We start from the raw sequence: 12,668 nt of genomic DNA, 5'->3' as shown, positions 1-12,668 counted from the left end.
AAATGCCAATTATACTCTACTGTAGATTTGGTGACATTTTCGCGTTAGTGTCATGTTCACTTTCTCCAGTTTTAAACACTGCTGGGAACTGTGCATGCGCAAGTTTTGTTCAGAAGTTTTGTTTGCATGTAATGCACATGTAAACAAACATGTAAATTGGACTGAAACTTTTAGGGTACATAAACAGAATCTGAAATTGATTGATTGATTGATGTAAAGTAAAGCATGACATTTTAATTTTATTTTTACTTTAAAGCTAGCTATATTATAATATCTATAAAAATGAAGCAGTCTTAAAGGTGTAATTCACTTCCAGGAAACATTCCAGGATTTTCCTCCATATAGTAGACTTCAGTGGGGATCAACGGGTTGAAGGTCCAAACTGCAGTTTCAATGCAGCTTCAAAGCTCTACATGATCCCAGCTGAAGAATAAGGGTCTTATCTAGAAAAACAATTGGTCATTTTCTAAAAACAAAAAAACATTTATATACTTTTTAACCACAAATGCTCGTCTTGCACTAGCTCGACCTCATGCATTACGTAATCACGCTCGTGTGATGTAGGAGGAAGTACCGACCCAGTGTTAACAAAACGAACATGCAGAGAGTCGAACACCCTTTAAAAAAAAAAAAAAAAGGCAAAACAATGATATCGGACGATTTTGAAGTTGGAGTTTTCGCCCCACCCTTCCATTTTGAACCGAAGTACACAGACAAAGGACTAACCTGTGTGACTTTTCCAACATGAATATGCAATGTGTGAAGACAGATTGCAGAGCTAGTGCAAGATGAGCATTTGTGGTTAAAAAGTGTACACCTTTTTCTTTTTTTTACAAAATGAACAATCTTTTTGGCTAGATAAGACCCTTATTCCTCGGCTTGGATTGTGTAGAGCCCTTTGAAGCTGCATTGAAACTGCAATTTTGACCTTCCACCTATTGGCTACTATTGAAGTCCATTATATGGAGAAAATTACTTGAATATTTTCCTCAAAAAAAGAAAAATTTTCTTTGCGACTGAAGAAAGAAAGACATGAACATCTTGGATGACATGGGGGTGAGTAAATTATCAGGAAATTTTCAATCTGGAAGTAAACTACTCCTTTAAAGGCCAGGACACACCAAGCCGACTTCAAAGAACTAGCGGCGACGAAAGCCGACGGTGTTGTTGCCTCGCGTCGGCAGCGTCGGACCAAAAAGCTGTGCTCGAACACACCGCACAGACTACAGACGACGACGCAGATAAACGAAACAAACAAATCCACGCTTGCTTACCATTTTGAATATTAGTAATGTTGATAACTTTAATCATTTTAAGCATTCATGTTGTTATAAAAACATTTGCATATTAGAATGATTGGGAAAGATCACGTAACATTTAAACAGCCTTCTGTCTGTACCGCGTTCATTTACGTGCTCATTTTCATCACTTTCGCTGTAATTCTCGGGCACTGACTCGTTTGCTAAACTGAATATCCAATCAGAGTTCTCCCTCTCGCCGACTGCCCCGACACCGATTTAACATATTGAATCGGGCAAACTGCCGCCGACGTAAGCCCGACGAAAGCCGACGAGTGGAACACACCAAGCAAACTAGCCCGACTGTCGCTCGACTGTCGGCTTGGTGTGTCCCGGCCTTAAGGTGTAGACAGAAGTTGGAACAAACAGCAAAATTTTATGAGGCAAAAAGCTCATGGTATATTGTCAATAGTATAGTTATGTATGAAGAACCACTCACACAGAAGTCGCTTTCAAACTAAGCAGTGAATCCACATGACCAACTCCAACCCGTTGCAAAATCTGCATGGGGAAACCTTTCGCTCTTAAATGAAATTCCTGAATGCATGGATTCCTATTGAAATGACTGGATTTGACCCATGAAAATTCACCCAAGAATGGTAAATGAATTTTAGTGGTCACCAGGTTGTCATCTGTCTTTTATTTTGTGACTCATTTCACGCTGCCCCTCTTAAAGTTATCTATATTATTTTTTGTATAGCGTAGTATGTCTTCTAGTTCCGTACAGATTAAGATTTAGTTTAAACTCTGGACCAGTAGGTGACGCTGACCTTGTAGCGATCCTCCTCAGCAGCCAGCTGCATTCGCAGGCCCTCATTGGTTTTCATCTGCTCCCTTAGCTTCACCTCCATCTTTGTGAGCTCATCGTTTATCATACTGCAACGCTCTCGCTCCTCCTGCGGGGGAATATGCTTAGTACTTTAGTATATCAAACAGATTCAGTGTGTCAGAGAGAGAAAAGAAAAAGGTAAGTACTCACATTAAGCATCTGTTTGCATTTTCTGTATTTGTCATTTTTTTCTGGCTCCTTGCTTGCACTTTTCAGCTTGCCCTTAATGATGGCATCTAGCACAGCATCTGAAGTACCTGGGCTTCCTGTTAGCAGTCCAGAGAACACAAAAACATGTCCATACAATGTCTTAAAACAATTGGAAGTTGAAGTTTGCATAGATTAGTATAAACTTACCTGGAGCAGATGCCTCTGGACTGGCAGATAAAGGACCAGCTGCTGGTTCAGACCCTGGACTTCTCTTCACCTGAGATAAAACACAAGGGTTGGCTGAGACTAGCCAACAGCTAAAAACTCAAAACACAAGATTCTGTAGGTGGTATAGCTATATAACTTGAAGGTTTACTCACTCCTTGCTGTTCAGTGAGCTTGACCACTTGTTTCTCGAGCTTCTGGCATTCCTTATATTTGTCTTTATAGTGTTCAGCAGCCATCTGCAGCCTAAGCCGTAAATCTTCAACTTCTCTCTGCAGTTCGCCAACAGCTAACACTTCTGACTCCTTACACTGCTGAGGGAAAGAGAGATTAGTTAGTTAGAATGGTCTGCAGTTAAACAATGGAAAAGAGAACAGTTCATAAGATTCTTTAGTTACATAGTTATAAGACGTAAACGGAGTATGCAATCTGGGTAATAGACCAGACTTATTCCAGAACACAATGGGCTTTCTTGACTAAGGCATACTGGATTCAGGCATTAAGTGTAATTGTGGCCTGGTCAGTTTTTTCATACTAAGTCATACAGGTGGACATCTCTTTACCGCCTCCTGCTGGGTTGAGTTTTTCATCTCCAGCTGCTTTTCCAGGCGGCTACACTCAGCCCGGGCTTCCATCTGTCCCTTTTTTAATGACTCGGCCTCCAGGCGGATCCGGTATAGGTCGGCCATGCTTCTGTCACGAGCGTTGGAGGAGTCACGTAGCTCAGCTTTTAGCATATTTGCCTGCTGCTGGGTTGCCTGCAACTGCTCCTCTTTCTGCCTGAGCTGCTCCCTAAGAGCCTTACTTTCCCCCTGACAAACAAAAAATAACACTCATGAGAACACAAACATTCACAAATATGAATGTATTGTCATATATCTATTGCGAATGAACCAAACAGTGAAAAATACAGCTTCAACTGCTCATGCTGATGTGTTTTCTGAAAGCTGGCCTTTTTGCCACTTTTATTGATACATATACGTAAAGGAAATTATCAAGAGGGGAAAATGGGATCAAGGACCATGTCTTAACCACAAGCCCACAGCTTTGACCATAACATTGCTTTTAAATGAGCAATATCCCAATATAGAGTGGTGTTGGGATGATTCATGAAGATAATCATCACAAATTAACACAAATTGTTTGATGAATTGATGAACGTTTAAGTCTAAATACAATTGTCAGAAGCAAAACTAAAGTTAAGCTGTAAGCAAACAACTCCATGGACGAATTCAACATCACCACCACTAGTTTCCGACAGCTCTTTCAGTCTTTATTTAAAATTGACAAGTTGGAAAGTCTGAGGTTGAATAGTTTGCAAGAGTGCGAGTATAAACACAGCAAGGCTTTAAAAGAGGACTAGTGAGTATATGAGTTTTCCTGTTTGGTGTGTTGGCGTTTAATGTCCCAAAAAACCTCTGTAGTCTTATTTAGCCAATTAGCAATCGCCTATATCCAATATACAAGTCAAAGCTTTAAAACATAACAGACTGGGATTTACTGATGTATTTTATGTCATAGAATGCAGTCAGAAAATATCTTGAGGTTTTTTTAACCACAGACCTTATTTTAGGCATTTGATCAAGAACCTATTAAAATGGTAACTAATTTCTGGGTTTTAGGATTCATTCCTGCAGCACTCTATATGAAATATAGGTTAAGCAGAAGCTTTTGTGTGTGTGTGTGTACCGAAGGTGAACTGTTGGCCAGTAGTTGGCGGTGCTGTTTTTCTTTCTCATCCAGGCAGGATTTGACTCTAGTGAGCTCCTCCTTCAGCTGAGCAATGGTGTTCTCCTTATTCACATCCACAGACTTCAGCATCTGCAGCTCCACACTCAGCTTAGTGTTCTCAAGCTCCCGGTTCTTCAGGTGAATCTGTGCCAAACACACACACACACTTGATTCAAATAGATTGTTTGACTTTCTCTTTGCACATCTGCTGAGTAATAACCTGGGCCCATGGCACATAAAACTAGCAGTGTACCAAAGCCAGTCCAGATCCCGGACGAGCCCCCAATTATCCACACAATCTCTAAACTGAGGTGTATTTCCACATGGTGAGGAAGTATGCAAGCTAAACCTAATTATAACGCAACAGTAAGAGAGCAGCAACTCTGCTCCACCCCCACCCTTCTCTTTCTCTGCCTCAGGCAGCTGCTGTGAAGTGAGGGCCGGCTGTGTTTCCGTGGTTAACGCCCAGTTCCTGTGCCCGCCACAAGAAAGTATGGATGGAGGGTGAGACAAAGTGAGTGATGGAGAGTGAGAATTACACAGTGCAAACCAGAGTAATTAGGAAAAGAATGAGGGTCTGTATTACACTTCTCCGTGGATAAATGCATAAGCGTTTTCAAATCAACAATTTAAAAAAAGTCTGTTTGTTGGTTTTAGGTAAATTAAATAGGTAAGGGATAAAGAGAGACATAAAAATACTAAGAAATTATACTGTGGAATGGGCATGTATTAAACCAAAAGATACAGAGTAAGGATACATACATTTCTACATTTACATATTCAAAATGCAAAAAAAGTTATTTTTCTTAGCTTTTGTGTAAAGCTATAAAATATATGAAGAACACCACTTTAAAAAAAAAAATGAGCTGATTGCCATGTATTATTCTCCACATATAGCGCGATCTGAACCCTAAACACGTTTTGTCAAAAAAGACGGTATTGTCCAATTTCAAGGCATGCGAGTTCATGTTTTACTTCAGAAGCCGACAAGCACCCTTGTTGTTTTTGAACAGAAGCCGATTTTAGCGAATCAGCACGCTGTATTCAGGTCAGGTGACAAGGCTACTTTCACTTTGAAAAGACATGCTAGCTGAGAGGAGTTTTGTCAAAGCTGAGTAAAAGTGATCAAGGATGGATAATAGGGGTGTAAGAAAATCGATACACGTGAATATCACGATATTTTGTTTGCCGATACTGTATCGATTCTCAAAAACGGAATATCGGTATTTAAAAAAAAAAAATCATACAAGATTCATGGCAGTTGTTTCATTTTGAGTTCATATCCCGAACGCCTAAATAGCAGTCTTTATCTCTGAACTTAAACAGTGACAGGAAAAACTAGCATCAAGGCACGCCATTAATGTTAGCGTTAATATAGTTCGCTGCCAGTAATGGAGGATGAAAGAATTGTTCCAGTTCCCATTTCGGTGTACAAAGCTGAAGTGTGGCGTCATTTGAGCTATTGTGGTAATGTCTGCCCGGAACCGCGGCGCGAGCGCAACCTTGGTTCTGCAGCATGCCGCGTCCTGTGTGAAAAGCCTTCGCGTGGGGCGCGGCGGGCGGTAGTGTCGCTGCACGGCTACAGCTTTCTCTCATGTTTGGGTGCGTTTTGTGCAGTTGGGGCGGTGCTCACGTCGCGGTCTCGGCGATTCCACATGGAAAATAAATACAAACTGAAAACCCTGTGAAATCCAAGTTGAAAAGTTCTGAGAATGTTCAACATCTGTATTTATTTTATTGTTTTACAGTTTTGTTTTCTTTAGGAATCCTGCAAGCACTTTATTTTTCATTGATATTAAGCAGATGTAATTTTTTGTTCAGATCAAAATGTTATGAGATTGTAGGTCACAATTGTAAACTTAAACTGTGAACCTTTAAAGTAGGGTCTAAAAATATATATGGTCTTTTTATAAAATACATTTTATACATATACACTCCCTTCCAAAATTATTGGGACAGTGAGGCCAATTTCTTTATTTTTGCTGTAGACTGAAAACATTTGGTTTTGACATCAAAAGATGAATAACAGACAAGAGATTTACATGCCGGCTTTTTTTTCCAGGTATTTACATCTGGATCGGACACACAATTTAAAAGAGATCACCTTTTGTTTGAACCCACCCATTTTTCATGTGAGCAAAAGTATTGGAACCGATAGAATTAACACAGATTAAAGTGAAAAAGACTTAATATTTAGTTGCAAATCTTTTGCTTTCAATAACTGCATCAAGCCTGTGACCCATTGACATCACCAAACTTTTGCATTCTTCTTTTGTGATGCTTTTCCAGGCTTTCAGCGCAGCCTCTTTCAGTTGTTGTTTGTTTTTTTGGGGGGGGGTTATACCCTTCAGTCTTCTCTAAAAGGCATGCTCTATAGGGTTTAAGTCTGGAGATTGACTTGGCCAGTCTAAAACCTTCCACTTCTTGCCCCGATGTACTCCTTTGTTGTTTTGGCAGTGTGTTTTGGGTCATTGTGGGAAGTCGTGGCCTAATGGTTAGAGCGTCGGACTTGTAATCCAAAGGTTGCGGACGAGTCTCCGGCCGGCAGGAATTGTAGGTGGGGGGAGTGAATGTCCAGTGCTCTCGCCACCCTCAATACCACGACTGAGGTGCCCTTGAGCAAGGCACCGATCCCCCAACTGCTCCCCGGGCGCTGCAGCATAAAATGGCTGCCCACTGCTCCGGGTGTATGTTCACGGTGTGTGTGTGTTCACTGCTGTGTGTGTGCACGTTGGATGGGTTAAATGCAGAGCACGAATTCCGAGTATGGGTCACCATACTTGGCTGAATGTCACTTCACTTCACTTCACTTCATTATCTTGCTGCATGATGCAGGATCTCCCAATAAGTTTGGTTGCATCTTTCTTTAAATTGGCAGACAAAATGTTTCTGTAGACTTCGGAGTTCATTTGGCTGCTGCCATCATGTGTTACATCATCAATGAAGATTAATGAGCCCATCTCAGAAGAAGCCATGCAAGCCCAAACCATGACATTACCTCCACTGTGTTTCACAGATGAGCTTGTATGTTTGGGATCATGAGCAGATCCTTTCTTTCTCCAAACTTTAGCCTTTCCGTCACTTTGGTAAAGGTTAATATTTTTCTCATCAGTCCATAAAACTATGTCCCAGAATTTTTGAGGCTCATCTCTGTATTCCAGCCTGGCCGTCCTATTCTTCTTGCTAATGAGTGGTTTGCATCTTCTAGTGTAGCCTCTGTACTTGTGATCATGAAGTCTTCTTCGAACAGTAGATTGTGATACCTTCACTCCTGCCCTCTGGAGGTTGTTGCTGATCTTACTTAGTTGTTTTAGGGTCTTTCCTGACAGCTCTCACAATGTTTCTGTCATCAAATGTTTTCCTTGGTCTACCTGTTCGATGTCTGTTACTTAGTACACCAGTGGCTTCTTTCTTCTTCAGGACATTCCAAATGGTTGAAATGGCTATGGCCAATGTGTGTGCAATGGCTCTGATTGATTTTTCTTCTTCTCTCAGCTTCACAATTGCTTGTTTTTCACCCATAGACAGCTCTCTGGTTTTTATGTTGGTTACACCTCTTAACTATAAACGCAGTTTGAACAGGCAAAACCCAAATCTGAAACTGAGCGTAGACATTCAGTGCTAATTACTGTTTGAATAATCATTGTTATAGGACACACCTGGGCAACAAAATATATCTGCCAGTCACATGTTCCAATACTTTTGCTCACATGAAAAATGGGTGGGTTCAAACAAAAGGTGATATCTTCCAAGTTGTGTGTCAGATCCAGATGTAAATACCTGGAAATAAAAGCCGGCATGTAAATCTCTTGTCTGATATTCATCTTTTGATGTCAAATCCAAATGTTTTCAGTCTACAGCAAAAATAAAGGAATTGGCCTCACTGTCCCAATACTTTTGGAGGGGAGTGTACATTTAACTAAAGAATCCTGCAAGCACTTGAATTTTTCCTACTTTACTCATACTGCACAAAAAGTGGTTCAATAATGTTGAATGTTACAGGGACTGATTATTGCAAATGCAGATCTGTGTGTTCTGCAGTGTACTGGTTAAACTATTTTTATTTATTTATTTTTGCTAAAGTTTGCATATGGCAGCGTGTTCTTAATGACAGCTTTCCTAAAAATATACCCAAAATATAAATGTATATTACTAAAATAAGAAATATCCAAATATATCGCCTTGCTTACAGCCCAATACACAGCCCTAATGGATAATTTCGATGAACCTGTGATATCTTCTTCAGGGCGAAAAAGGAAAATAAAAGCTGAAGCGTTTTCACGTTAAATTGGTGAGGAAAAAGCTCCGTGTATTGCATGTAATCACATCCATACAGTTTATAATCACAACAACAACGTTTGTCAGGCATCTACATTGTCATCTGAGGAGATTACAAAGATTAAACGAGTGTGTTTTTAAACTAAAATGTAAAACATGAAATGTGGAGTTATCTGCTTATGCTATAAAACAAACTTTTAATACGTAAAAAAAACATACCTTCAATGAACTTTAATTTTGTAAATTACCTGTATTGGTTTAAGTTATTATTACTTAATCAAAACAACCCAACTGCAGTTTGATTGATTTTACTTGGAATGCGCAATGATTTATGAAAAAATTCAATAAAAATAGGAGTTATCAGTTTTTTGCAAATTAACTCATATTTCAATCTAAAAAAAAAAATAATCAATTTAAAAAAAAAAAACTAAATATATACAGTGCCCTCCATAAGTATTGGAACAGTAAAGACAAAATTGCTCTGTTGGCTGTGAAGTCAAGACATTTGATTAAAAGATGATTAATTTGATTAAATATGATTAAAAGATGAATATGATACAAAACTACAGAAAATGTCACATTTTATTATTAGCCGTTTCAACACATACATGTTCTACCAAATAAAAAGAACAGCACTTTTAGAGTTCATCCCACTCATTGATATGAGCATAATTATTGGGACAGTTGAACATAAGGCAGATATAAAAGATTAAAAGCTATTATTTAGTTGCAGATCCCTTGCGCACAATCACAGCAGTGAGTCTGTGACCCATAGACATCAGCAGACTCTTGGTCTCATCCTTTGAAATACTTTTCCCAGCCTTTAATGCAGCCAATTCCAATTGTTACTTGTTTTGGGGAGTTTCTGCCTTTACTCTCCTCTTCAGCTGGTGAAATTCATGTTCAATCGGATCTAATCATTTCTTTTCCCTTATAAATTCCTTGACTGAACTGGCAGGGTGTTTTGGGTCATTGTCCTGATGCAATATGAAGCACTTCCCGATGAATCTGGTGGCATTTTCTTGAATATTGGTAGGCAAGATGGTTTTGTACCCTCCCAAATTCATTCTGCTACTGTCATCATACATTAAGTCATCAGTAAAGTTGAGAGGGCCTGTTCCAGAGACAGCCATACATGCCCATGCCATGACACCACCTCCACCATGCTTTACAGATGAGGCTGTATGCTTGGGATCACTGCAGTTCCCTTTTTTTCGCCACATTTTTGCTTTCCCTTCACTTAGATAAAGGTTCATCTTTGTCTCATCGGTCCATAAACACAGTTCCAAAACTCTTCTGCCTCACCTTTGTGCTTTTTTGCAAACTCTAATCTTGCCTTTCTATTTTTGGTGCTAGTTAGAGGTTTGTATCTTGCTGTGTAGCATCTGTAATTCTGTGTCAAAGTCTCCTGAGGACAGTAGATTGTCAGAGCATCACCCCAGCTTTCTGGAAGTTGTTGGTGATTTTACAGACACGTCTTTTAAAGTTCATTTTCACAGCTTTTAAGATTCGTCTGTCATCAACTACTGTTGTTTTCTCAGCCGATCAGGTAGTTGTTGGTGGTCACTGGTTTCCAAACTCTTGATTTCTCCATGCCCTTTGTTTTTGCTATAGCTCTAATTTACTTCCTCTTTTCTTTAGCATCCAATTTGCTTGCTTTTCTCTCAAAGTCAGCTCCCTCATCTTCATCCTGGTTTGTGTGTGTCATCATCGAATGCAAGATTCAGAATGCAGAAGTAATGGATATAACTGATACGGCACATTCCCTGCTTTTAATATCTGAAGAATTAATGGACACAGCTGATCACTTAGAAAGACCTGTGAGGCAACTGTCTCAATACTTATGCTCACATCAGAGAGGGGGATGAAACTCTAAAAGTGCTGAACTTCTTAGCTGATAAAACATCTGTGTGTTGAAGTGAAGTGACATTCAGCCAAGTATGGTGACCCATACTCGGAATTCGTGCTCTGCATTTAACCCATTCAACATGCACACACACAGCAGTGAACACACACACATCAGTGAACACACACACACCGTGAACACACACACATCAGTGAACACACACACACCGTGAACACACACACACCGTGAACACACAGTGGAGTGGGCAGCCATTTTATGCTGCGGCGCCCGGGGAGCAGTTGGGGGTTCGGTGCCTTGCTCAAGGGCACCTCAGTCATGGTATTGAGGGTGGAGAGAGCGCTGGACATTCACTCCCCCCACCTACAATTCCTGCCGGCCGGAGACTCGAACCCGCAACCTTCGGATTACAAGTCCGACTCTCTAACCATTAGGCCACGACTTCCCACGAATCACCTTGAATCACCCAATAATAAAATGTGACATTCTGTAGTTTTGTCTCATATTCATCTTTTAATCATATTTGTAAATCTTTGACTCCACAGCCAACAGAGCAAATTTGTCTTTACTGTTCCAATACTTTTGGAGGGCACTGTATATAAAATAAATAAAAAATATATGGCAGAGAATCTGGTTGTATAGTTGTTTGACAGTTGCATGTAGTCGTATGTCACAGACCAGTTACACTTGTGTCAATGGTTGTATTTTATAAATAAAATGCATTACTTTAAAATCAAAAAATTATGTTTTGGTAACTGAAGGAATGCCTTGAAAAAAAAAACAATGACAGATTTCACATTGAAAAACAAAAGTTAAACAAAAGAAAAACCTCACAGGACAGCAATTTATCTCATTAGCTCTGTAAAACTGAAGTTATAAAAGTGCATTTATTATTAAGATCATTTATTACAAAGATCTGCATCACAATGACCAATGAAATATGTACTTTGAAGGCCTAAATAAAGTGGAAAATGAAGGAAAAAGCTGTATTTTTCTATTCTTTGGCAATGTAAACTGTAAAAATATTTAGTTTCAATAGTAGTGAAGTAATTTCTCAAAATATTTATTATGTACAGTAATGAAGTGAAATTTTTCAGGTACTTTACACCCCTGGCATAAACAGCATATACTGTGAGGGCACAGTGTTCTTGCATTTGGGTAACCAACAGGGACGTGTGTGAGGTAGTGAGTGAGTGGCATTACCTTATAAAGCTCCTTCTCATCTTTCTCATTCTTCAGCTGACATTCAAGAGCCTCTTTCTCCAGGGTTAACTTCTTCACTCGATCCTTCAGGCTGTCAAATCAGAGCCATTATCAATCATTCAGCCACACAAGGAACATATCTAGAACATGTTAAAAAACTTTTCTTGTCAAAGTTCTCAAAGTGAATCTCCTAAAAATATTAATGTAACAAATATGACATCTCCTGATCCTATCTAAAGATATGTAAAACAATAACATGGTTCGTTATAGGGATGTCCTGGTACTTCGATACCAAAGTACAAAATTGTCAGTAACTAAACATCAGTTTTTCTGCAGTATCACTAGTACTGATTGTTTACTTGGAAAATAAAACTTTATTGTAAAATACTTTAAGGCTACATGCCATTAAAAAGAAAAAAAAAAAGAAAAAAATGTATATTTATATATAAAACGGAAACTGTGGACCAATAGCATATTGTTTTATCTGTGGTACTGGAATTGAGAACAACGAAATTTAACGGGAATTGATTATGCAAATGTTGGTATCATGACAACCCTAGTTTGTAATAATCTAAGAGATTGCTGTAGCTTTCTCTGATTGCCTCTTTGTGGCTACTTCATTATGGTAGGAAATCGCACCAGTCTAGTTCTGTCTCCTTCTGCAGGCCTTTTTGTGTGACTCCGATCAGATCGTCCTCTAACTGCAACAGTCGTGCCGTACTCTCCTCCATTTTCCTTTTCACCTCCTCTCTCTCCTCCTGCAAGCTCTGGGCAGACAGCTGCAACTCCTGTGCACACAAAAATAGATAAGAGCAAATTCCCTTGGTCATAAGCATGTTGTCATCCCAGCTGCTGTAGAAATGATGGGAGTTATTGCAGAATAGACTACTGGCTCTTGAGTTATGCTTGAGTGTGGTCTCGGAGAATATGCAAACATTACTAATGGGAAAGCAGGTCTCCAAATCCCACCCCAATCTCTTCTGCAGTACTACTTCATGTGCAGAATTTTTAGAATTATTTTAGCAGCACATAAAAAAAACGTATAAAAGAGTGGTCATAAAATTAACAGCCAGAAATGGGTGTGTTTGTT

The 12,668-nt window shown here is 39.4% G+C and overlaps 1 protein-coding gene across 2 annotated transcripts in view; it reads right to left on the bottom strand.

Annotated features, from left to right (window-relative positions):
• The window catches only part of tax1bp1b (Tax1 (human T-cell leukemia virus type I) binding protein 1b), a 38,144-nt gene that overhangs the window by 9,946 nt on the left and 15,530 nt on the right, over positions 1-12,668 (bottom strand). Inside the window, exons 6-13 of one of the 2 annotated variants that reach the window (XM_079445613.1) lie at positions 12,218-12,366; positions 11,579-11,669; positions 4,192-4,377; positions 3,066-3,314; positions 2,658-2,813; positions 2,485-2,554; positions 2,278-2,393; positions 2,069-2,194 (exon numbers count right to left, since the gene is read on the bottom strand). In XM_079445613.1, coding sequence (XP_079301739.1) covers positions 2,069-2,194; positions 2,278-2,393; positions 2,485-2,554; positions 2,658-2,813; positions 3,066-3,314; positions 4,192-4,377; positions 11,579-11,669; positions 12,218-12,366 — 1,143 coding nt within the window. Of the gene's footprint in view, positions 1-2,068; positions 2,195-2,277; positions 2,394-2,484; positions 2,555-2,657; positions 2,817-3,065; positions 3,315-4,191; positions 4,378-11,578; positions 11,670-12,217; positions 12,367-12,668 lie in introns of both variants that reach the window. The other variant, XM_079445612.1, reaches the window with a different exon arrangement.

Source organism: Barbus barbus (genome assembly GCF_936440315.1).
Source record: "Barbus barbus genome assembly, chromosome: 21".
Taxonomy (NCBI): Eukaryota; Metazoa; Chordata; class Actinopteri; order Cypriniformes; family Cyprinidae; genus Barbus; species Barbus barbus.
The sequence above is the reverse complement of the archived record's forward strand: the minus strand, read 5'-3'. Positions and strand labels throughout refer to the sequence as shown.